We start from the raw sequence: 25,630 nt of genomic DNA on the forward strand, positions 1-25,630 counted from the left end.
ATGGATTACCCTTTGGAGCAATCGTTGGACCTTTTATCAGAGCCGCCCAGTCTCTCTCCCGTGCCTCTGCTCGATAAACCTGGGGCGAACCATACCTCCACCACCCCTTCTCCACTCCTCCCCTCTGGATCTTCGTTAACTCTTCTCCCAAACACCTCCTCCTCTTCCTCCCTGCCTTACCACTTGCTCTCCTACACCTTCTCGCCTAACGACTTGGCCGACCTCGAGAGTAAACTCCTCTGGACCCTTCACGAGCCGAGCACCATCGCCCTGACCGCCATGTACTGCGTGTCCTTCGTTTTGGGGTTCATCGGAAACCTGATGTCCCTCCGCGTGCTGACCAATCGGCACAGTCGGCGTCTGGCTGGGGTCAGTGCCACGAGGAACCTGCTGGTGAACCTGGCGGTGTGTGATCTGGCGGTGGTGTGCGTGTGTATGCCCATCACACTGGGGAGTCAGATCTACACGGTGTGGGTCTACGGGGACTTCCTGTGCCGAGCGGTGCCCTTCACACAGGTAAGGGGTAGCTGGTTCAAATTTTTGGGACTTATTTAGTTTTGCATGTGACATTGAAACTACTAAAAGCTATAGTCACATGAAATAAATGAATACAGAATGTTAAATTGATTGGAGTAGTCTGGATGTACGTCTTAAACGGCCCATATTACACTATTTTCTATGTTACAATTTTCTTAAATCAGTTTTGCATAATATAGAACCTTTAAATGACATGAACCGATTTAAAAGTCCCTCTAGTTTTATTGCTTTCTATACGCTAAAACTTCCCCTCATAAATGAATATACCACCTGCTGATGTCATAAAGTGCCTCCCCTTAGTCTTAATCTAATAAAAGTTGCATCTGTTTTAATATCAGATCAGAATTATCATGATTAATCGACTGTTGGTGATAACTGGTGACTGTTCTACTGATATCCTTGATTTTTCTTTGGACCTTACAATCTCTAAAACACACGACAAAAGACATTTTATCACAGAAATAGTGGCGATGTTATATTATTATGCTGATTTTGCAAACATTCTCTATCTTCAAGTCCTCGGTCAGTATATGTTTACCTTAACCTGTTTAAAAATTAATAAAAAGATAATAATAATTTAAAAAAATATATTAATTTGATTAGTCGAGCTACTAAATTAGTTGCAGCCCTAATAGCGAAAGAAAAATAAAATCTGTCAACCTGACAAATCGTTGTTTTGAGTTTCAGTGTAGTTAGCTCCTCCCTTCAGATAGATATAAGGCAGTTTCCACCAGTAATCTGACCAGAACTGAAGAAACGGCTTGGACGAGCTGCAAAACGTCTTCACTCCTACAACGATTTGTCCAGTTGACAGATTTTATTTTTCTTTTGCTATGGATCAGACCTGGACGACTGAGGGATTACACAGATATCTTGCAGCCCTAATCCCAAAATTTAAAGGTCCCACTATGCGAGGATGACTGAATGTAGTTTTTAAAATGCCTGCCCCTCCCTCCCTCAGGCCATCTCGGTGTCGGCCAGCGTCCTGACCCTGACGGTGATCAGTGTGAACAGGTACTTCAGTGTGCGCTCTCCGCTCCGGGCTCGTTCCATGTTCACGCGTCGCCGTATCCTGCTCACGGTGGCAGTGGTGTGGGCGGTGTCCTCGCTCATGTGCGCCCCTCTGGCCGTCATGAACCGACGCAGGGAGATCAGCTTCGAAACCTTTGCCATCTTGGTGTGCCATGAGGAGTGGCCCGAGCAGCGCCTCAAGCAGGGGTGAGTGCTCAACGACAAATAGAGCTCAGTGACAGCCCCTGCCCTGGGTCCGGAAGCTAATTTCTCATACATTTTTACTCTAGACTCTAGAAAAGTTTAAAATTTGAAAGCTTGCTCAGGGTTAATCAGCTCTGTGGTAACTAATAAACACAAGAAACAAATCTGACACTTTCTGAGGCATGGTCCTGCTCCTGAATCTCTCTCAGTTATATTGACTCCATATCTTGCGTTTTAACAGCAAGTGCTTTATGGATATTAGTTAGCACGGAGCTGAATAGCCTCCGCGATGCCTGTGAACTCTTAATATTTGAATTTTTTAAAGTCTAGGGGAAAAATGAATGAAAAATGTATCAGAGCGGACAGTCACCGCTGAGCTCCGTAGCACCAGACATGACGTTTGGTTTGAAAAGGAGGTGGTGCGAACGTCAGAATGGGTGATATAAAAAACTCACCCACCGTACGAGGTTGTTTCTTCTGGTATCTACAAGTAAAAAGAAATCTAATAAACTTGCAGGTGGTAACTTTTGAAGTCAATTCAAACAATTCTTTTACTGCTCATTTTTACACTATGGACAGTTGCAGATGTCACATGCATCTAATATAGGCAAGGCAAGTTTGATAGGCATTTGGCATTTGTATAGCGCAATTTGTACACAAAGTAATTCAAAGTGCGTTACAGAATAACAAAATCAAAACATAAATACACAGAAATAAAAACATAAATAATCACAAATAATCATCAAAAAGTTAACATTAAAAGAGAAGAGTGCAGAATAAAAACCTTTCAGTCATATGCACAGCTAAACAGAACCGTTTGGAGCCTGGATTTACACATTGTCAAAGTAGAGGTCTGTCTCAAATCTTCAGGAAGACTGTTCCAGGTTTTAGCTGCATAAAACTTAAAAGCTGATTCTCCATGTTTAGTCCTGACTCTGGGCACCAGCAGGAGGCCGATCCCTGAAGTCCTCAGAGTGTGAGATGGTTCATATGGCGCTAACATGTGGGAGATATACTTTGGACCTGGGCCATGGAGACACTTGTTCACAAGCAGAGCTGCTTTAAAGTCTATTCTCTGAGCCACAGGAACCAGAGACCTGAGCACAGGACACATGTGTGAAGTATTTCCTGGTTCTGGTCAGGACCTGAGCAGCAGTGTTCTGGATGTACTGCAGTTGTCTTACGGCTCGTTTGGAGAGGCCAGTGAGCAGGACGTTACAGTAGTCTAACCTACTGGAGACAAATACACGGATAAGTCTCTCTTAGTCTGGTTGTGACAGTATATCTTATATATATTAATATATAAATATTATATTTTTGCAATTTTTTTTAGGTGGTGAAAAGCTGCAGATGTTACTGATTTGATGTGGCTGTTAAAGTTCAAGCCTGAGTCCATTATTACCCCTAGATTTCTAGCCTGAGTTGAAGGTTTTAGAGAGAGAGACTGGATTCTGTGGTATATTCTGTGGTAGTGTCAAAACACAGGTGATTGTTCCATTATTTATGATTAACTGTAATTATTGGGTCTATCCGAGTGAAGCAAAAACTGTCACAAACTTCTCTCTGTGAGCTCAAATTAATTATTGTTAAAACTATTGCAAGAAAACATAATGGCTTCATTTATTATGGTTGACAGTTTAGCTCCCCCACACACACACACCCCTACCACCACGTTTGTTCAGATTTGCCTGTGATGTCGGATCTTCTTCTGTCAGACCAAAGCTCAAACACTCTCAGACAGCAGAGACGTAGATCGCATGTTTAGCGGTGGTATGGTACAATCCAACAGTCTAATTACAAACTGTAAAGGGAGCAATGTAATAAAAAATAAAATCTCAGATATACCATACTCCAACACATAAATGTATTTTGAATGAAATAAATAGCTTTTTTGGCAGTATTTATCCAGTGCATAAATAACAAGTACTTTAACCAGTGTGAGCTAGTGAACACTGAAAAAATTACCCAAAATGCACCATGATAAATTTAGAAGGAAACAGGGGCATATGTCTAGTTGGATAGTGATTAATGCTTCTGGAATATCTGATTCACATACACTTTTTTGTGCCCGAGACACGACAGGCTTAAGTGGCAAGCTGCTCCCTGTCAAGCTGCTTTAAAAAGGCTGAGCTATTTAAAACTCAGGCAAAACACCACTTGGCGGCAAATATTGTAAATAATGAACCAGAGAGCTGACCCCTCCCCTCCCACTCCTCATTAACCTCACCTTCAATAAACAGACATAGATTTATATGTATTTTTAGAATGGCCATAATTGAAATCTGGGTTATTTGAAAAGCTTGTTATTCACATTTAAAGCCACTGCAAATAGACAGCTTTGCTCCAGGTTTTGAGGGGCAGAACAAGCGCCCAAATTGTTCCGTTATGATTATTATTATTACAATGTTTTTTTGTATTGATTGGAGAAATAACACATACATTTCTGCCAATAAATACACTCAAATAAAAGCGTTTATGGCTGTAGAAGTGTTGTATTGCTCAAAAACACTTGGCAAAACTTGAATCTTACTATGAGCATTCATGCCTCATTAGTTGAGTCATATCTCCCGCCATGTTTAACCATAAAGATGTGTAGTTTGAGGTTTTTTTGTTTTTCTATCTTGCTCTTTTAAAGTGGGCCATTCTGCAAAACCAACTTTTTTAGAGCTTTTAACCATGTCACAGTTGTTTCCTTCTCATTTACCCGTTTTATCAGAGTTGTATTTCGCGTGATTCGTGCATGTTTGAGTAATCTTTATTCTACATAGTCATTTTGGCACAAGTGAAAAAACAAATCCTCTGCTCGCTGTTGTGATCTGAAGCTATCTATCGGATGTTTACGGCGATGTTAGCTCTCCTTGGGGACTGCAGTTTTGTAACACGGAAGTAAACGGACGTATTCTTAGTTTATAACTCTATAGCAGACACAAGCACAATATGTCTGCTTTAAATAATTCAGTCAATATAGTAATGAGAGTAATCAAAGCACACATAGCCATTACAAAACGCTGCATTGCATTTGACTCATTTGGTTTTCTCCACTGTTGTGCTGATGACCCCACATGCAAGAGGCCGATCGCATCAAATAAAACAGATGTAAAGATCAACAACAATTCAATTCCAACCTCATATAGTTGCTGTTCCTTTCATCCTTTACTCTCTCATTGATTAGTCTCTTTATTTCTGCAGCCTACATGACTTACTGTACTCCCCTAGAGTCAGCCTGTGCTGCGCTTGGTCCCAGGCAGCTTGGCTATAAAGCATTTTGGCTGACAGACACTACCCGAATACAACAGATTCACTTGCTTAGGCGGAAAATAGCCCCATAAACAGCCTCCAGTCGGACATGCAGTTTTCACGAGCTTTGATGCTATAAAACCAGCTTATGTGGAGCGAGAGTGTATTCTGTTCCATCAGCAGTACAAATATGTTGCACTTAAGTATTCACTTTTCATTTGTATCTATATGTATTCAATTTTCACTGCTACCAGGAAATAGCCACATTCGCACACTACTGTTAGAGAAGACAATTTACGGAGAATTCATATGTTTGCACTGTATGGAGGGCTAAATTATTCCCTTTAGTGGATGTTTACAGAATAGATCTGGAGGAACAGGCAGACGCAGTGCTCCAGAGCACTGAACATGGTAAAGTGAATAGGAATTCATCTTAAAATTAGAGATATCAATTTGAAACTTCTGCTGTAGTTTACCTACAGAAATGTAAGAACAAAATATTTTTCAAGATGTAATGTTTTAATATTTAAAGGAGCACTTTATGTGTAAAAGAAAATGAATTAATAATTTTTTGGGGGGGATATTCAACACGAAAACATGAAAAGAGCCAGATAAAAAATTCTTGCTTCATTTTGTAGCCACATTAGATAATAAACAATATACAGGGGGAATTTGGTATCCTATTTAGTAATTGAGTAAACTAAAGCTCATTGGGAAATTGGTTAAAAATTCTAATTTCTGCTTAATTTTTTTAGACTTAGAATTAGATATGAAAAAATCTCTCTGTATGTTTCATCAAAGTCTTGTTAAGATTAGGACGTTTATTGTATGTAGGTGGTACTTTAAGGGATGATCTTTATGTCCCCACGGGAGAAAAATGCATTTTGTGAAGTATCTGTTGTATCTCCCCATATACGGACACTAAACACCAAAGTAACTTTTTTGTTAAGCTGTCTAAATGGGTCTTATATAATCCATACTTAACATTCTTGGCCTTAATGTGACATTTTAGAGCCAACTCATACAGAGTTTAGAGTCTAAAACAGCGGCTGTACCGCCTCTCTGACATTCTGTAACCAGCACATACGAGTTTCACAGTTGAAAGTTGGCATGCACTTCACGCAATTCTTGATCAAGCTCTGCTTTGAAAGGGGCTGTAGAACAGGCACTAACACACAGGACCACACCTCTGACACACTGCCCACCCAGACTCAGACGCACACCATTTACTATAGAAAGGGAGCACATGGATTTCAGATGTGGATAATACATTGAGGTAGAATCGTGGCAGACTACAGTCCATGTTCCTCTGCTGTTGGAGTTTGCTTTTCAACTTGAAGTCACTTTTTTGACTGAACTGAGTTTGAAACTCCCTCCAGTCTCAGTCCCTCCTTGGCTAAAGTGCCCAGAGCTGCAGGGCGGACAGGACAGCTTCGTCCAGGGAAGAAACTATTTGAAGGTGAGTTTGCAAAAGTGAATCCATTTCACTGGCATGACTCATTGTTGGTGAGAAATGCAGTTTTAAAGAACACCACAGTAAACTGCAGCTTCGGTAAAAGTTGTGTTACTGTTTACTCACTAATAAACAGAAGGCGTCTACGCTACAGTGCATTATTTTATCGATTGAACCGAGAAAGAAAACATAGTTTAATGTTAAGCAGACAACACTTGATAAGGCATGCAGAACACTACAAAATTATACTTTATAAAACTGCAGACCGGATGCCAGACAGTGTGCCCCCAGGGCTCTGACCTCTCTCTCTCTATGGGCTTGTTTGAATTTTTTGACTACAGATGGCTTGGCTGCACTGCAAGCAAAAAGGAGAACTGTGATCCAAAAGACTCTTTCAATTACTTCAGTTCAGTGAGGCCCAGGGAAATGTATTCCTGTATAATAGTTGCTGGGTTTCAGATGACATCACAACAGTCTATGGGCTCTATATTTATAGGTTACTATATATTGATTAGAGTGTTGTAAACTAATTACTTGCCACATTGTTTGTTTAGCAAGAGTGAATCAACACACCTCTCACTGTCCCCTCTCACTGTCTCCTCTCACTGTCTCCTCTCACTGTCTCCTCTCACTGTCACTGTCTCCTCTCACTGTCTCCTCTCACTGTCTCCTCTCACTGTCCCCTCTCACTGTCCCCTCTCACTGTCTCCTCTCACTGTCTCCTCTCACTGTCTCCTCTCACTGTCACTGTCTCCTCTCACTGTCTCCTCTCACTGTCTCCTCTCACATAGTTCCCTTTACTAAAAATAAAGATGGTGTTTTCATCTAAATTTTCATTATTTTTGTACAGTATTTGGTAAGAATATTGTAAGAAGCGATGTAATAATGTTTACAGTGGAGATCAGGAGGCTGATGGCAATGGGCAGGATTCATTTTCTGTGGCAGCAGTTGGTCTGATCTTCATTATTTGTCCTAGGAGTTCAGTGGTACAATCAAATACTAAAATAACACCAGTGCTCAAAGAGGTTCATTTAGCTAAATCATTGTTTCATTGATTGAGCTGAGCTGTATAGAGACTGAAGGACCACCAAACCTTTTTACATCTGTTTTAATGTTATCAGTAACATTGAAACCTGCTTCAATGTGATGAATGTTTGTGATTTACTAAATTGTCAAATCAATACAGTTGTCGTTGTTTGAAGTTTAGTTGTTATAATAACCATTTATGTGGTATACCAGGTGCTTTTTAAAACACAGGCCTCTGTAACAAAATGAGCTGGAGTAAACCCTGGCACATGCGTTTAGTTCACCTTTAAGAACACTGATACAAATTTTAATGTTTTAATACTCTTGTCCCCTTGTCAAAAACACAGCTGAACTTGTATTTTGCTTCATTCACACTTGTGTCATTAATTCACTAATCCAAAATTGTCTTGTTACTGGTTGTTTATTTGTGTCACAGGTAAAACTCCAGTTCATGTGTTTACTTTCTAAATGTTAAATCCTGTAACAGAACAGTTGCAGTTTATAGGGCTGAAACGATTCCTCAAGTAAATCAAAGAATTTGATTAGAGAAATGCATCAATTACATTGATTCAGCCTCATCCTTGTCTTCAGTTTGTTAACAGTTTAAGGCTGGGATGTCCTGATACAGACCTGAACCATACAAGCTTCAGCGAAGCTAATCAGGGCCCAGGTGCATTCTGGGAATCCAAACTATTTAATTAGCATTAGTTATTAGTTATTTATTTACTACAGTAATCAGTCACTCTAGGCTCATATGCAGACACTTCTATGCCAAACTTTAGCTTTTCTGAGCTGTTTTTACTCAGTTGTCCATTTGGTCTTTGTGGCTCAACTAATCACAGCCCCTGCGTTCAGAGGGAATTCAACGCTTAGTAAATTTTTGTCTGAAGTGCTTGTGCACAGCACGTACACAGCACAGGAAGCGCCGCAAGCTCTCTGGTATGACTTTCAACATATTCACATAGATTTGACACTGGACCATAAACCAGCCGTTATAACTGCATTTTAAGTGTTCAAAATATATGTTACATAAACAGATGACACAACATTGTCATATCAGAACAAATTTGGTCAGATAAATATGTGGATGTGCACCGCTTATTTATTTACCTCCTCTTACTTACTTGCCTTATTTACTTTCTTAAAATACTGTGAGCGAGTCTGTGCCAAGCTCAATGGTGAGCAGCTTCAGACACAACACAACACATGCTGATTCAAGATGTCAGCACTTGTTGGTACAACACCTGGCCGTGACAGCTGCACTGTCAGACCCAACAGTGATTCCAAGAGGTAAACACCTCCAAGACCTTAAATCTGAACAGTGGAATTTGATGGAGGAGCTCATCCAGGATGGGCCCCACCTAAAAAACCCACAGAGGATTCAGCTTTTGCCCCAGTTTGACTTTTGCTAGTCAAACTCAGATGATGGAAGAAATGCAAGCAAGATGTAATGAAATATTTGCGTTCAACAGGGAGTACCCCAACACTGCCCTCCTCACTGCTGCTTTGACTCCAGATTCAGGAGACTGAAGGTTCTGTTCCCCGAGGACTCACGCAAACCACAGTGCAAACAATGGCACCTGACTGCAAGAAATCCATGCCAAAATAAATAAATAAATAAAATATATAACGTAGTGCTCCAAACAACACTGGGCCTCATTCGTGAATGTCTTCATAGAAAAAGTGTGTAGCTGCCACTTTAAGAAGTTGCTGAGAAAATCCTACGTCCGATTTATGACGCATTCTTATCAGGGAGAATTCATGCGCAGGTGTGTTTGTAACTTGATATGTGCTATTGTTGCATAAACTGGAAGCTCTGTGTGTTAGGTTACCGCCTTTCATTCACCATATTAGGACAGAAAAGTGCAGTATGCAACAGGTAGACTGATTCAGACCACACAATGCAAAAGTGCAAGTGGACGACCAAGTAGATGCAAAGTGAAAAAACTTTAATTCTACAGAAATTGAGGTCCTGATTCAAGGAATAAATGAAATAAAAACATAATATTCAGCAGAGTGTCCTCTGGCTACACCATGACACATAAAAAGGTCGCATGGGATAAAATAACACAGGAGGTCAATGCTGTGTCCCCTGTGTCACACAACACAGCCAAAATAAAAAAGAAATGGTTCGACCTCAAATCCAATGACAAAATGAAGGCAAGACACAGAGGTGAGCGGAGGAGGAGCGTCCACATGAAATGTGACCATAATAATTAATGTGTTATCTGTGTTTAACCCTGATCATGGATTATTTCCATAAAAATGATACATTCTGTGCATTGAGCCAATATAAAAATAATTGAATCGTCCTGTATGAAAGTACTACTATTTCATTGCAGAGGAAGTAACAGTACGAGAGGACACACCTGCGTCTTCAGAACCCGGGACACCCCCACAACCCCCTGCACTCCCTCCTGTCAACTCCACTCTTACTTTATCAGTAGAGTGATCTTGGACATTTTATGCTCTGAAACCAAGAATGGATTTCAAATTAACACTAACTCAAATATCTGCCACTCTTGATACAGTTTTTGACACACTTGTTACAAAATCTGACACTTTCAAAATGTATGTCATCATGAATCAAAAATCAATGAAAACTTTTTGATACCATAAAGGGACGCTCATCAGTGAGTGGAAAAACATATATTGTAGATACAGTTGATCAATTATACACTGCCTAATTAGGACAGCAGCTCTGTGTTCTGACCCATAAATGGGCTGAGGGTGCAGACCCTCCTCTGGAGGTGCCACAGAGGGGACAGGCACAGCTCACTTCATGGTGACGTTGTGGAACATGCAGCAAGCAATTATAATTTGGCCAATTATAATACAGATTAATAACTTGTAATTGTCACTCAGTTTTCTCAGTCATAAGTCAAGGTGCCAAAGCGTACCCTCGGTCACCTAGAAATATTTTTGTGAAGTTGAAAAATTAGGCTACTGTATGTAAGAAATCAAGACGTCTTATGCGCTCTTATGAGGCATCCATCTCCAGCTGCTCCGTGCCTCAGGCGCATGCCAACAGATGAATTTTGCAGGATGAAAAAATTGTATTTGCCCCCTGGGAAGCACCACTACACTGAGGAGGATGCACCAGGAATCACTTATGACTGGGTCATTCACTGGATGATCCAACTTTCTGTTTAGGTTGATGGATATGAGGAGCTTTAATGTGCTCGTGGGTGCACCAACAGCAAGACTGCCACAGAATGAAACCCAGTTTTAATGGGACCATTTCTTTTGGTGTGTATGGAAATTTTTCATACTGTGGAGAGAGATTAATTATTGCACAAACAACGTGTGAAATTATACAGCTGATGGACAGCTGTGACAAACCGACTCTGTCTCCAATTTCACGCTGGAAAGTGCCCGTAGCTAGAGAGAAGTGGAGAGCACTTGGATGTGGGCAGGCACTGGGTTAGACCTTTTAGTGAGAGACTCTAAACTGAGGCGTAAGGTTTTACAAAGCTCCAACAAGACATTTCTGGGCATTCTGAAGCGGAACATCAGATATTTGTTAGTTTCAGTGAATAGCTCCACATGATCCCTGAAGATCCTGGAGTATTTGGCAGAATGTGCACTGAGTAGCTGGAATGCTTCATGAATGAGACCCAATGGCATCTTGAAAAGATTAGTCAAACATGCATGAATCACTCTAAATACAACTCTGAGAGTGTAAATGAGAAGGGAAAACAATTATAATATGTTTACAAGCTCTAAAAAGTAGATTTTGCATAATAGGTCTGCTTTAATAGTCCTCCCTCCCCATTAGCTTGTTTTGGAGTTTTACTTTGAGTGATCCATGCATGTTTGAATAATCCTGTATTGTGTTGCATTGAAAGCGCCAGAGCTTTTAATGATTCAGTTTTCTCATAGCTGTGCAATTACTGTGTAATTTGACTCATGGGTGATACGTGCAGTTCAAAGGTTTTGCTTCACAAACTATAAAATTGAAAGCACTGTACATCAGAATGGACTGCTTGCTACAGTGAAATGCCAGAGGCGGGTAGTACTGAGTTATATTTACTTGAGTAACTTCAAAAGAGCTTCTACTTGAGCATGAGCAAAGTGAAACTTGTGAAAACTTGAGGTGACAGATCATTCAACGCTTTAGGGTCTCACCTCTGGAATGGGCTTCCTTGTTCTCCAGACTCTGTAGATGCTTTTAAAAAACAACATAGACTCATCTCTTTAGACAGGCTTTCTATCCCGATCTTTAACTTTTTATTGTCTATTGTTATATTTGTACATATGGTTTTGTAATCTGTGAAGCACTTTGTGACTTTGGTTTGTGAAAAGCTCTATATTTTTTACTTGCATTTCCTCTTCTCAGGGTTAGAGATTGGGGAAAATCAATTCTGCAGTTTAGGCCAGACGTGAATGAACCGTGTTCTGTTAAAGGAAACATATTTAAAAATCTATAAACATGATCTGTATCTGTGGCCCCAGTTAGAAGGTAGACAAGTCAAATATCCCTTTGACTGACAGCAATTGTAATACTGATTTACTCTAAATTACAAAAATAAATAAATAAATAAATAAATAAATAAATAATAATAATAATAATAATAATAATAATAATAATAATAATAATAATAATAATAATAATAATAATAATAATAATAATAATAATAATAATAATAATAACTAGAACCATACTTTATTACTTAAAAAAAAAAACAAATACTAAAATATGGATACATTTTTTTCCTGTCTTTTCCTCTGTAAGTTAATGGTTCCTAAATCACTGTACTATGGAGCACAGTGTACAGCTTGTGTGTATATATAATGGTGTAACATGCATGAACGCCCTAGATGTAGCGTGGGTTATGAAAGGAGGGGCCGCAGAGACAGACATCATAAAGGCAAGTCGTGACACCGCTGATCCCAGGGTCAGTGCTCATACCCGGGGCTGAGAGGACAGAGCCACCGTGATGGACCTCACTGATAACAGACAAGTAATATAAGACTCAACAAGTTCAACATAGTGAGCAACATAAGAGTGGAATTTGGATTTAAATGTGCACATAAAATACATTTTATTATCATTTTATTTCTTTTAGAGTTATATTTTGATCAATTCATGCATTTGTGGCAACCATTTTAAATCCGTTTTGCATGAAATGTATAATAATGATCCATGTATGATTTAGTTGAATACTTAATACCTGGTAGTTTTGAATGATCCAGAGGCAAAACCATGACCCAATGTGCTAAAAACCGCAAATGTGTAACCAGGGGTGGAGCGTAATCTCACCCAGATCCAATTTGAACCCTTCTCATGGTGAGTGGTGCAATGCTCAGCCTACATCACCCATGCTCCTGCACAATTTTCAATAAATATACAAAAGCATGACACAAAACAATACAATACAACTTCACAAACTTGATGCAATGTGCAGTAGTTTCATTAGCAGAATGTACAACAATTATCACGTGATATCGCTCTAATGGAAGAGTGCGAGGTGCAAAGGGAGGGGAGAACCAGAGCGCCAAAAACAAAAGATCTTAATATGTCGTTTCCGGCGAATATATACATTCTCAAATCAACAAAAGGTACCATGGTTGCTCTAAATATGTCATGTTTTAGGAGTTAATACCTCATAGAAGTGTAATACCCCCATGCTGCTGCACATTCCAAGCAAAGCAACTCCACTAGAAACACATAGTTACATAGTCCACCACTGAAACGTCCTGTGTCCAGTGGAAGTTAAATAAGCTACTATATCAATTTAACCATTTTATTCACACAAACAGAGCGGTATTCTCATCATGTCCCTCTCATTGTACAGACAGTTTAATCAGCTTAAGTGCACAGTTAAGTTAAAATCAAGTCCACCTTTGAGCTCTTTTAACAGCGTCTACATCGAGTCTGGATGAATTGTCCAATTAGATGATGAAAGTGACTCTTTCACATGTTTTATAGTCGTGTCCATCGAGGATAAGCTCTGTCATGGTTCAACGTGTGTAAAACATCAATATCCCTGAATGTCATTTCACATAGCATCATATTATTAACCAATCAATACGCCCTGCATGTTGTTCTTTCATAAACCAATCTACTTTTCAAAGGGCAGTGTCCAATCATAGAATTCCTGTCTCCAATCATAACCACTGTGATAAATTCTCGTGCTCCTCTATACTAAAATTACTTGCAGAAAAAAGTTCTTTGTTCTGAAAATGGCTTGACCTTTTTGGTTCAGTATTACATGGGAGTAACTGGAACAGGCTTGTAATTGGCATTGGCGTGTTGCTAACGGAGTGATTAGAGGTGACTTTCTAAAAAGAGAAATGTCAAGTGTGGCGGTAACCAGATGCACTGTGAAAGCCAAAGACTGCAGTTATGAAGCTAGTAACCACAACAGGAGAAACTGTTAGAGCCTCATTCTCTGCTTCTTTTGTACCAATTCAACTTCTTAAAGGACAAATGCCTAAAATGTGCATTTAAAGAACACATACTCGGCATTCTTGTGGCTTTAATTTCTCTTTAAACTTGCTTTTGACCTTGTTACGATTAGTATTTCATCTTTTCTAACTTAAAATAATATCTATGTTTGAAAAAACAAAAAACAAAAACAACAAGCACAAAACTAAACCTCCATTTCCAAGGAGACATTTAGGGGTTGGAGCTGCTGTCAGCAACAGGATCGAACAGTAAGGATATAAACAAAGGAATCCCTAAGGAAACGTGAGTGCTATGCTGATAGAGCCATGTGTTTATTGTGAACACAATCTGACTGCAGAAGTCAGGAGGAGGTTCAAAGACAGAAGTCTGGATACTTTCCTGTGTTCCAATTAATAGATTATGGATTAATGAAAAAAGCATCAATAAAGCAAAATATAACTCCAGGTATGTTTTTGAGCAGGGGACATGATAAAGTGCATGTGTCCTTTAACCATAATGTTGGCCTCTCGTCAAAAACATATCTGGAGTTGTATTAAGCTTCATTTACACTTCTTTCATTAATCATGTTAAAGAGATCCTCTTGTTCTGAACATTTTCCCACACTTATGACATCAAAGGGAGAAATCCAGTGGTCTTCTGCTGTGTCTTAAGTCCATGAATCATCTTCAGATTCATCCTGAGCATCCTCTGACATCAAATTGCATTCATTACAAAAGCTTGCTTATATTACAATGCAGACCACGTTGTTTAATTTGTAGTTGTTGTTTTTTTACATGGTTGACCGTCTGCTGTCAGCATATGACGTGCTAACATCAAATCCAGATGAGGGACTGAAAACAAATGAAGTGAATGTGCATTGATTGTATCATTAAGAGGTAGCTAAGGGTGTACTGAAACTTGTCCTGGTTTGGGCTCAGTTTAATCCTGGTTTGATTCTGTTCTAGTTCTTCTTCAATTTTCTTCTTCTGAGAGTTCAGTCTTGACTTTGATTGGTTAAATCTGCCTGTCACTCACACAGAGCATGACCAGAGGCTGACGGATAGAAGGAGTGGGCATGTGGGTGTTTGAGCATAGAGCAGCATTAAAACCGAGTTAAAGTTTTAAAAATATGAAAAACAGTAGTAGTTAATTTAAAGTTGAACTAAACAGACTAACTGTATGATGATTTAATAGCATTGTCTTTTTTTGTAATTTGAGGCGGTAGAGGGGCAGCGAGAACCCCATCTGTATCGGTCAGCAAGCTCCCATTGGTTCTGAACTAGGCTAATAATCTAATAATACTAGTAGAAGAGTTCAAAGAGTAGTAAAGTAGGCTAGTAGTACGGGTAGTGTATTCTCTTTATTTATAGGTCTGCCATAATCCCAGGGAATAACATAAACTTTGTTCCAAATTTCCCTCTGACCCCATTTTTGTCCCATATTGACACTTGAATATTAACATCAACTGTAATTCAAATACAGACACATTCTTGAGTGGGTGTTTTTTTTTTATTTTTTTTTTTATGAAATTCACACATTTCAGGTAAAAAAGAAATAATAACTACAGTTGGATTACATTCACTACACCTCAGTTTGCAGTACATTTGCAGCTTTCTTGCCAAAAATGCATAAAAATTTGTGTTTCCTGGTTCCCGTGACAACAACAATTTCAAGTACATGGTGACATCACATAAGACTGCCCTTTAAGCCAGTAGTTTGAAATGCTAGACCAATCACACGGTTCCTTATATCTCTAAACCCCGCCCCTCCTCCTCTTCACTTTCTTCTTTAGTCCTCCAGGTACAGCCCAGTTTAGCAGCTCTTTTTGAAATGTGGTTGTGGGTGTTTTTTTTAGGTGTTTAGTTCCACTTTAAATCTCAGCTGCCCAATGCTCAATTCCTCACTTTGCCATCACAATAATCCTCGCATGCTAACAGCAGACTTCCTTATTCTCTGAGGATATAATTATCTGGACAGAACATTGTAAGAGCTGCTTGTAATGACATATCTGTACTGGAGCAAGACAAATTTTGCTCAGCTGCATGAAAAAATCTGCCACTTAAATTCTCCAGAAAAAAAACAAAAAACACAATGCCTAGACTGTCATAAAAGTCCTGTACAAACATAATTCACATCCAGCCCTCTCAGCAGCTTCAGATCATCTTTCACACCCATCAAATCATTGACCCTTTTCCAGATCACCACACAGACCCTCTCCGGGGCGCACACATCAGTCCACATTATTGCTTTGAAAGGAGCCATTGTTTATCCAGGAGTGAGAAGGAGCTGTAGTTTTTAAGCTCTGTTGGTAACATATTCCACTGGCAGATAAACACTAGTGCTGCAAGATGTATCGCAAACAAATAAAAACTGTAATTTGAATGGATGCAGTTGGCAAATCTTTGTCTTTATTGTCACTTCTTTTAGATTTGTTCAAAATGTGAACTGAAACATAAATCGCAAATTGAATCACGATCACAAAGCTTGCCATAAAATTACAATCAAGAATGAAGAAAACGCTTGAATTTCCAGATCTTGTTGTGTTTTGCAGTCCTGTACTCGCAGTGTACTGTTGGTCTAGTGGCTGGATTTGTTTCAGACCTTAAAGAAATATTTTTTTGCGGAAGAACAGCAGATTCATGGATTATCTTATACAGCAGACAAACTGTTGTTTACATAATGAGATTTTCAAAACTTCGAATGCCATTAGCAAAAGAAAATTGGATTCCGTCAGCTGGACAAAATGAATACAGTTAATACATTTTGCAACTCATGCAAGTAGCTTTTTCAGTCCTGACAAGTCACTGTCTTTTGTCTGTCTAAAGAGAGGAGTTAACCACTCTGAAACATTCCAGCTGCTCACGATAAGGACTATCTGTTACATCCACTGAACTACCCTAAGGTGTGAACTGTCTCCTGAGTCATATTTTGCATTATCGTTCAAGATTTTTTACTGTCTTAAAATTGTGAAAAAATAAAACTAGTTCATTTTAAACTGTTTGCAGTGATCCAAAGTTATTCCTCACTTACCTTAGGTATTGTGAGTGTCCTAATTATTCACTGTGGTGAGTTAACAAGCGCTTTTCACAAATTTCACAAGTGCGGAATTTTGCTAATGCTAAAAAAAAAAACTAGTGAATGTGCTCTTCCTGGTTATAGGATAAAAGCTCTTTAATTAGATACAGATTGCACGCTGCAGACTTATACTGTATATGCAACACTTAAGGCCAAAATGTCTGCATTAGGAAAAATATATTTTGCTCAAACACCTGGGAAAATTGGGTACAGGTCCTTTAGCTAGCTCCTATTAGCATACCCTGATTAGTAGTAAAAGCAAAACAAAAGGAAACAAAGAAAACAATAGAGGCAATCAGAATATGTCTGTGTAATCGCTCAGTCATCCAGGTCTGAGTCATAGTAAAAGCCAAAGTTAAATCTGTCAACTGGACAAAACCTTGTAAGGGTGAAGATGTTTCACTGCTCATCCAAGCCGCTTCTTCAGTTCTGGTCAGACTACACCATCCAAAAGACCCAAAGTTAACAAAAGGAACAAAGGGGAACAATAGGGTCAGCACATAGGGCCATTAAAGATTGAATGGGGGCCATTAAGACTGGAACTTGAGACAGTAGCTGTTTACAGTTTCAGTGTAGTTAGCCCCTCCCTTCAGATAGATATAAGGCAGTGTCCACCAGCAATCTGACCAGAACTGAAGAAGCGGCTTGGACGAGCAGTGAAGCGTCTTCACTTCCACAACGATTTGTCCAGTTAACAGATTTAACTTTGGCTTTTAGGAAGATCATCCCTCAGTCATCCAGGATCAGACCTGGATGACTGAGGGATTACACAGACATATCTGATTAGCTCTGTTGTTTTTGTTTGGGTTTGGATGGATTTATAAATGGGTAACACGTCTGGGTGACATGGCGTATCTTTGATGCCCATTTCTGTTCTTGACCCTTCTCTTAAAACACTTCTCTTTTGCGAGTAGGCCTGTATGATTTTGTTTAAAAACCTCATAGTGATGTTTCTGACAAAGTATTGCAATGGCGTTTAGATTTACGATCAGGATTTACGTTTAAAAAAGTAATATTGTGTTCTGAGTGCACAGTTTAAACAACTGCAGGGAACATTAACATTTGAGAGAAAACTAATGCCGGGTTTATACTAACTGTAAGGCGAGTCCGGTACATACTTTGAGCGGGATACTTGCAGATTGCCTGTTACACCAACTACGACAACTGTGGTGTACAGTATTTGACCAAAGCAACGCGGTTTCACATAGGTTCACATTCTAACAGACATGGTGTCCACGAAAAATAGATTTCTTGTAGATTCTTTCCCCAGACCTGTGTCTCACCCAGACAGTACTTGGCTGCTTGGACACATTGATTTTAATGACTTTCTAAGTCTTGTGGGACCAGTGTGAGTCCCAAACCGCACTTGCATTCAGTGTACACAGGGCGTGAAATATGAACTAATGCAAGAATCCCATGCATTTCAGAACATGTTTGTAGAGGTCAAGATCTTTCTATACAAAGACAGGATATGTTGTTCTTTGCAGAGGACATTCTAATATCTAAAATACTTGCAGCCTTTGTTATCTGATAATTGTACCTGCTCAAATTGTGATTTCAACCCGATAACGATTAATTGTACAGCCCAATTTTCAAGGACCTGTGTGTCAGTATCCTCAAGGGTGGGGTTAATTAGAATGTTACATTTTAAATGGATATGTCAGTGAACGCCGACAGAACTGTCCAGTCACATTTGTTCATTTCAGTAACACAGAAAACAGAGGAGGTCATTGGACATTCATCATTTCAAAAATCAAACTTCCCTTTCCTCAAATGTAATTTGTTGCTTCTCTCTTTAATCTTACAGACGTCTGTGATGTTTCTCAGTCAACTATGAGCTATTGACAAAAACATCAGATTGTTCTTTTTGATGGATGTCCTCTTTTTAATGATAAAAAACACTCATATATACACAATCAATTGGTACCAAATATAAATCAAAGGTGTCAGGAACCTTTGAACTGCAGCAGCTAACACAGCTAAAAAAAAGTCTATGTGACAACTACTAAATAATGAATCAAACCGAATAGCACCTCTCTCCAGTGTCAGAGCATGAATCACACATGTCCATGTCTTTCGTAGACATGGACTCTCTCTGCCGAACTAACCCAGCTCTCCACCACACTCGGAATTATCATGAGCACCCAAAATTGTAGATGCAACTATTATCACAATTCACAATTATCACAGTATTGCAATTAAGTAACAGTGAGGAAATTGTCTAAGCTGCGACTCTCCAAGGGAGGCATGTTTTGGTGTGACCTTAACCCCTAAGTCAGTGGATATTTAAAACAGGACCTTTTATGGCTAAATATTGGAAACATCTGATTCTAATCAAAATAGACTTGTACAGCAGTGGTCCCCAACCTTTTTTACATCATGGACCGGAACAATGTAGGTTTTATTTTAACGGACTGGCCTTTTACGCGTGGCAGATAAATATAGCAAAAATAAGTTAAGTGCATAAGAAATACACCTCACCAAACCGCCGCATCAGTGGGAGGTCTGCGCTTGTTTCTTCTTTCCTTCTTGCTCACGTTTGTTTCTTTCAAAAAACTCAAAATCTTATCTTTTAATCCCAGGTGCTTAGTCTCCATGTGCCAAAGCAGTTTTGAAGGTTTCACTACCTCATTTGCTTTTCCTCCGCATATTACGAAGAGCACCTGTAGCGACAAACCCATATTTTAAGTAGGACTCCTGGTGTTGTCTGTTAAATTGATCTTTCTTTTTCTTGGAGGTCGTAGGCTCCTCTTCTGGTTCCTCAGTTGGTCTTTTCCCCTTTGTTAAAAAGCTCTCCAAAGACTTTTGTTTTGGCTCATTTTCACTCACTCATTTTCACTGGCTCTAGTTTTGGGCGACGTGTCTGATGTGTTATACGTGATACATCATCGCAGAGACAAGAGCAGATCTATCACAGATATAATATAATTCCCACTACATCAAACAGATTTCTGTGGCGATTTCCTATCAGGATTTTTATTATATATCTTCTGTTAAACTTTTCCTGCTTCAGTCCCTTGACCGTGGTCGGGAGACACAGGGGAGATCCGTCTTCTCCAGGGCTGAAGGGTCGCTCTTCCTCCGGGGTTTAACTCCCTGTTCTTAACCTCAAAGTTGTTTGGAGTGTGGTGCGAGCTCAAAGACCCCAGTCTGTTGCTCAAGAGTTGGTGTCTTTATTATCTGTACTGCACTGTAATAAGGCATCACTTCTGCTCTAACTCACACACTGTCTTTTTCCAAGTGCATCTGTAGACTCTCACACTCGCCGCTTCTCCGCAGGTTGAACCACACCATGCGCCACATGCACACACACGTCACCTCTCACTCACGCTCTCGCACTACACTGAACTAAAGCACAGAGGAGCTAGACACACACCTCACAACACTACAGACGAGCTTATTAGCGCGTCATGAGGGACAGGCGAAAGTTACGTCGGAAAAGATGCGGTCACTGGTAAATTATTTAGTTTTTGTTCAGCCCGGTAGCAAATGTATAACGGCCCGGTACCGGTCCCCAGCGCGGTGGTTGGGGACCACTGTTGTACAGTACTTACTTAAGATCCAGAATAAACACTTCTCCAATACTTTACAGACATGTGAGGTCACCAGCACATCTCCCAGAGTTCAGATGGGCGTGACTGACAGGTGGATTAGCCAATTAGGAACACACATTTACTGGTATAAGCCATAAATTGTAAGTAAAAGTACACTTCAAAAATAATATTACTCATTTAGAAGTACAAAGTAGTGCTCCAACTAAAAGTACTGTTTATGAAATTAAAATATTACTCAAGTAAAAGTAAAAGTAAAAGTATGGTGTCAGAAAACTATTGCAATTTTATTAAAAAAGGGTTACTCAAGTAAATATAACTTACTTGAGTTATTGAGTTCTATCCACCTCTGAAAAAAATACTGTCAGTAATCATAATATATTATGTTAGATATTATTTGCTTACATAGGCTCCACCTTAGACTGAAATGTTTAGCCTTAAAGACATAAACATAGGCCTACTTCCATTGGAGGACCCTAATAACTAAGTAATTGGCTGTTTTGAGTCCTCTCTCTAAGGTCTGCCTCCCAGAAATAATCATCTTATTGTGGTCTTGATGCACTGTCCAAAAGTTTAGATGAACTTAAGGTCACTAACTTTCAATCTAACTTGTAAAACATCCATTCAAATGTACTTCCACCGCCGCAGCTCACCTCAAGGGTAGGGGCCCTCGCAACAATTCCCGTTGCTGCCCACACCTATGCCTGGCTCAAAAACAAATGTAAGGGCTGGTCCACTTATAGGGTACAGTGTCCAGTGTATGCAGCTATATTTGCTCCCATTTTTTTTTCATCAGTCATAGCAAAAGACATTTTTACACACAAAATGCCACACAGCTCTTCTGTAGACACTATCCTGACAGCCCGTTTGTGTGAATGTGTGCACAAACATGGATAATCACGGTTCACGGTGTTCACCAGGTGCACTGATCAGCTCAACGGGCCTGTCAACGCAAGGCACACATACAACGACACAAAGGCAACCAAGATGACTCCTGTGTGTGGCATTTAGTGCGATTTAACTGCTTTTCAACGGCTTTTCAAAAATCTTGTTGCTCGAGCATTATACAAATAGAGCTGTCTTAGTTTAGCAGAGACGGTGTATTTGTTTATCGTGTGTTATTAGCAGAGCGTAGACGAGGCATCTCAGGAGGAGGTGTGTGCATGGGGCCCTTATCTCCACGCTCCAGGGCCCGGTACCTCCGCGGGACACTGATGACAGCATTCCTCATGTCAGTGTGCGAGCAGGGCGGTAATGGGATGAAGGCTCTCAGGCGACGCAGCCACCGACTATGTGATGACTGCAGTCTTATTGTGGCTGTGGATTGTACAGCTCACCGGACCAGCAGGCTGCCACTGTAATCGAATGAAGCGCTCCCACAACTATACACCATAACAATGTACTTCCTTCTCAGGCCTCAGAAAGTAGACTTTACAGGGTGGTATGGAATGCTATTGTATTTCCATACATTTTGTGCTTATTTTCACAGTCTTTGTCAAGACTGTGACTATTTTACCATACCTCAGGCCACAACATTAGTGGCCAACTTTAATAACAAAATAATGACTCCTTTAAAGTAACACAATGTAACTTGGAGGTGGCATGGGAATAGTAAGCTAAAACCGTACTTCAGAATATTCTCCATGGAGATAGACATGTTTTATGTAATATTACAAAATTATAGCCAAATAATATTTCCATGGAAACAAGCAAAAGAAGACCCTCTCCTCCAGGCCAAATCAGGTTTGTGGAGTGGCAAGCATGGGCAAATGTTTGTTCTGTTTTTCAGTGTAAGAAAACATTCAAAATAGGAAAGCATGCTTTTATTTTAAGCTATTTCATTGGCTGAAAAGTGCATGGTGAGACTTAAAAGAGAAAAATATAAGATGTGTCACCTGGACAAAAACGTTGAAGGAGTGAACATGTTTTGCTGCTCATCCAAACCTCTTCTTTAGTTCTGGTTAGATTACTGGTGGACACTGCCTTATCTGAGGGGAGGAGCTAACTACACTGAAACTAAAAACACCTCTTGTTACCAAAGTTTGTAAGCTAGGTCTGTTGAGCTACACCAAGTGTGTACTGTGCCTGAGTCATACTTAGCACAATCATTTAAGCCCCTTATGGCTTTCACACCTGTTATAATCCTGGCTAGCTCTATTGTTTTCTTTGTTTTGGTTTGGGTCTGAGGATGGAGTTATAGATAGGAGACAGATGATGTCTAAGGCCCCCATTCCTCTTCTAGGAAGGACTGTCTTTCTTAAAAAATGTTCTTCTTTAACTCCCCTTTCAAACCATTTCTTTTCTTTACCTACGATCTGTACCTCACTGTCTTCAAAGGAGTGGTTAGTGGCTTTGAGATGGAAACGTCTTCACTCCTACAACGTTTTTGTCCAGTTTACAGATTTTATCTATATATTTTCTTTTGCGCTCGATCATACCTGGACGAGTGAGGGATTACACAAACATTCTGTGGTGAGGCTTTACCAATGACCTTAAGAAAAACATAAGAACAAAATAACACAGTATATATAGCAAGGACAGCTGTCTAACTGGCAGCGAATAATTGCAATATTTTCAGAATGAAGCAAAAATACAAACCCACATCTCCATGCTACATATAAACACTTATTGTTAAATAAACATTCTTTTGGTCAAACAGGAGAATTTTGTTCATCAGCTTTACATGTTTCATCTTCCTGTAGCCTTCCTCAGAAGAGAGTTTAAAACTGACAGAATGAACCTTTACCAAAGACTCAGCCATTGTTTTAGTAAATGGGAACATCACTTCAAAAGGAGTTGAATGTGTTTTTGTAAAACATCTCCTGTTTTGAAAGTTTACACAAGACTACAAGGTTTATTTTGGTTATTCATCTTTGTTATTTTTCTTGTAATATGTCTTACTGAAAGTCTAAAGATTCTCCATATCTTTCTTCAAAATTCCTAAAGCAGTCAATGCTCAATTATTTTTAAATTACTAAATATATGAAAATGTACAAAAAAACCCAAAAACAAATCCTAAACATTTTTGCAGCGTGCATGCCCGTTAATCTTTTTGTTGTCACAGCCCCTCCTTCTATGTTTCAGGTACAACGTGCTCCTGTTCGTCATGCTGTACTGCCTGCCCGTGACCTTTAACCTCACCATCGGGTTCCTGACTGGGCGGAGACTGTGGGGTGGTCACAAATCCGCCTTCTCTGACCTGGACCCACGCAGTCAGGCCCTACACGACTCCCGCCTCAAAATGCGCCAGAAAATCGCCAAGATGGTGGTCTGTCTGGTGCTCCTGTTCGCCATCTCGTGGCTGCCACTATACCTGGCTGACCTGCTCATCGACTGGGAGGAGAGTCCACCATCTTGGCTCCTCCAGGCTCGCCCCTTTGCCCAGTGGCTCGGCCTCACCAACTCCAGCCTTAACCCCATCTGCTATTGCTTCATCGGGGACCTTTACCGTTCGGCCAAAGTCATCCGGACGCGGTACTACCAGAAAGTCGCAGCTCTTTTTGGATCGTCCACATTTTCCAGATCAGCGGGTGTGGGCTCACCTTCCATGCGGATTACTGACAGCAAAAGGAGCGGCAACGAGCACGCCACCGCGGCCGCTGTGGTAGCCTCGGCCTCCATGGTGACTCTACCCCGCCTGCTGAGCCTGGCGAAGGGACAGGGTCTTGGCCAGCGGGTACGGGACAGCTCGCTTAGCCGCGGAGGGTCGGACCACAGCATCTCAGACTGGGGCCGTACTTGTCCCTTATACGACAGCTCTTTTCACCTCCACATACAGGGGGATATCAGGCCCACCAGGCGGCACTCAGTGGATGAGGGCTGCGGATTATTGCCTTCCCGAATTGAGTCGGCCGAAATGCTCCCACTGAGGAGGCATTCTGGGGAGCGGCTGTTGGCGCTGTCGGAGGAGAGGGAGGTGGGGACTGTGGGGAGGGGCGGGCTCTGTTTGGTGGGGGAGCAGAGGAGGAGCTCAGAACAGTGCTACATTGGGGTGGGGGAGCGCGAGGACACCACCAGCCTTTGAACACTGCACAAAGAAGAAGGACGCATGAATTAAAAGACTTGAATTTAGATTTATTTAAAATTTTCTCAATTAATGGAGCGCTGTGTACGATTTTAGGTGAAGGGTCTGAAACTTTCTGTTCTTCAAGGAGATGTTGTTGCCTGGTATGTTCCTTGCTTGTCCAGCCAGTCCCTTCTACATAATGTTTGAATACAGAAGGGTCTGGAATCTGAACACAAAGCGTAACGAACCTCCGTCCTAACTTGAGACAGTCCAACCACAGCCGCTAATTTGTCTCACGTTTCTCTCAAATGTAGAGACAATTCAGAACAAAATATTTAACTTCTTTGACCTAAGAAATCCGTGCTGTTTCCTAGTTCTCTGCTGTATGCTGCCATATTTTTTTGACATGAAAAACTATTATTTGGTAACACCCACAATAGGATAAATGAACACCATACATACCATAGTGTGGAACATTCCAGGCAAAGCAATAACATTTTTATTAGACAAGGATGGGGCGGACCCTGCACCAGAAAACTTACACAGCGCATTACATGTTTTACATCAAGTTGTAATAGGAATACAAAACAATGAACACAATGGGGACAGGGAAATAGCACTGCTGTAGGACACTGTCAGCTCAGTCCTTCAGAGGTTATAATGCTCCCTACAACACAAGCATAGCCAGACTTGAATGGACAATGCCACAGTGTGTTGAGCATTAAAGTCAATAAAATTTCTTCTGCATTAGATATCCAGTGCCTCTCATTCATAGACTAAAGATAGAAGTTGATTAGGGGAGTGTGATGTTACCCACAGTGTTCGGTGCCAAAGTCAATCGAGGCCTGCAGTTACAGCACCTAATCTAAAAACAATTCCCATATTTGAAAATCCAAGCGGGCAATCAAAGAGGGAATCAGGGACGAGGTTGTTGACGGTACATATCCTTTTTCCACACCACCACTGGTTCGGCTGGGGCTGGGAGCTTAGCAACAAAGTGTGAATTGTCAATCAAATCTGTCTCTAACGCTACGGGGAGCCAACCTCAGGTGAAGAAGCCACCTTAATGGTCTGTTATTGTTGTTTATATCTTGATTTACGGACAAAATTTAGCAAAATAAAAACATTAGGATCATGTA

At 40.3% G+C, this 25,630-nt stretch overlaps 1 protein-coding gene across 1 annotated transcript; it reads left to right on the top strand.

The window, feature by feature from the left end:
- On the top strand, window positions 1-24,509 carry LOC117370002 (neuropeptide FF receptor 2-like). The gene is made up of 3 exons (XM_033965346.1): window positions 1-516; window positions 1,499-1,755; window positions 23,570-24,509. Exons 1-3 carry the CDS (start codon window positions 1-3, stop codon window positions 24,507-24,509), a joined length of 1,713 nt encoding a protein of 570 aa, XP_033821237.1.
- The last annotated feature ends 1,121 nt before the right edge of the window (window positions 24,510-25,630 follow it).

The sequence above is a fragment of the Periophthalmus magnuspinnatus genome, chromosome 1 (assembly GCF_009829125.3).
Source record: "Periophthalmus magnuspinnatus isolate fPerMag1 chromosome 1, fPerMag1.2.pri, whole genome shotgun sequence".
Classification (NCBI taxonomy): Eukaryota; Metazoa; Chordata; class Actinopteri; order Gobiiformes; family Gobiidae; genus Periophthalmus; species Periophthalmus magnuspinnatus.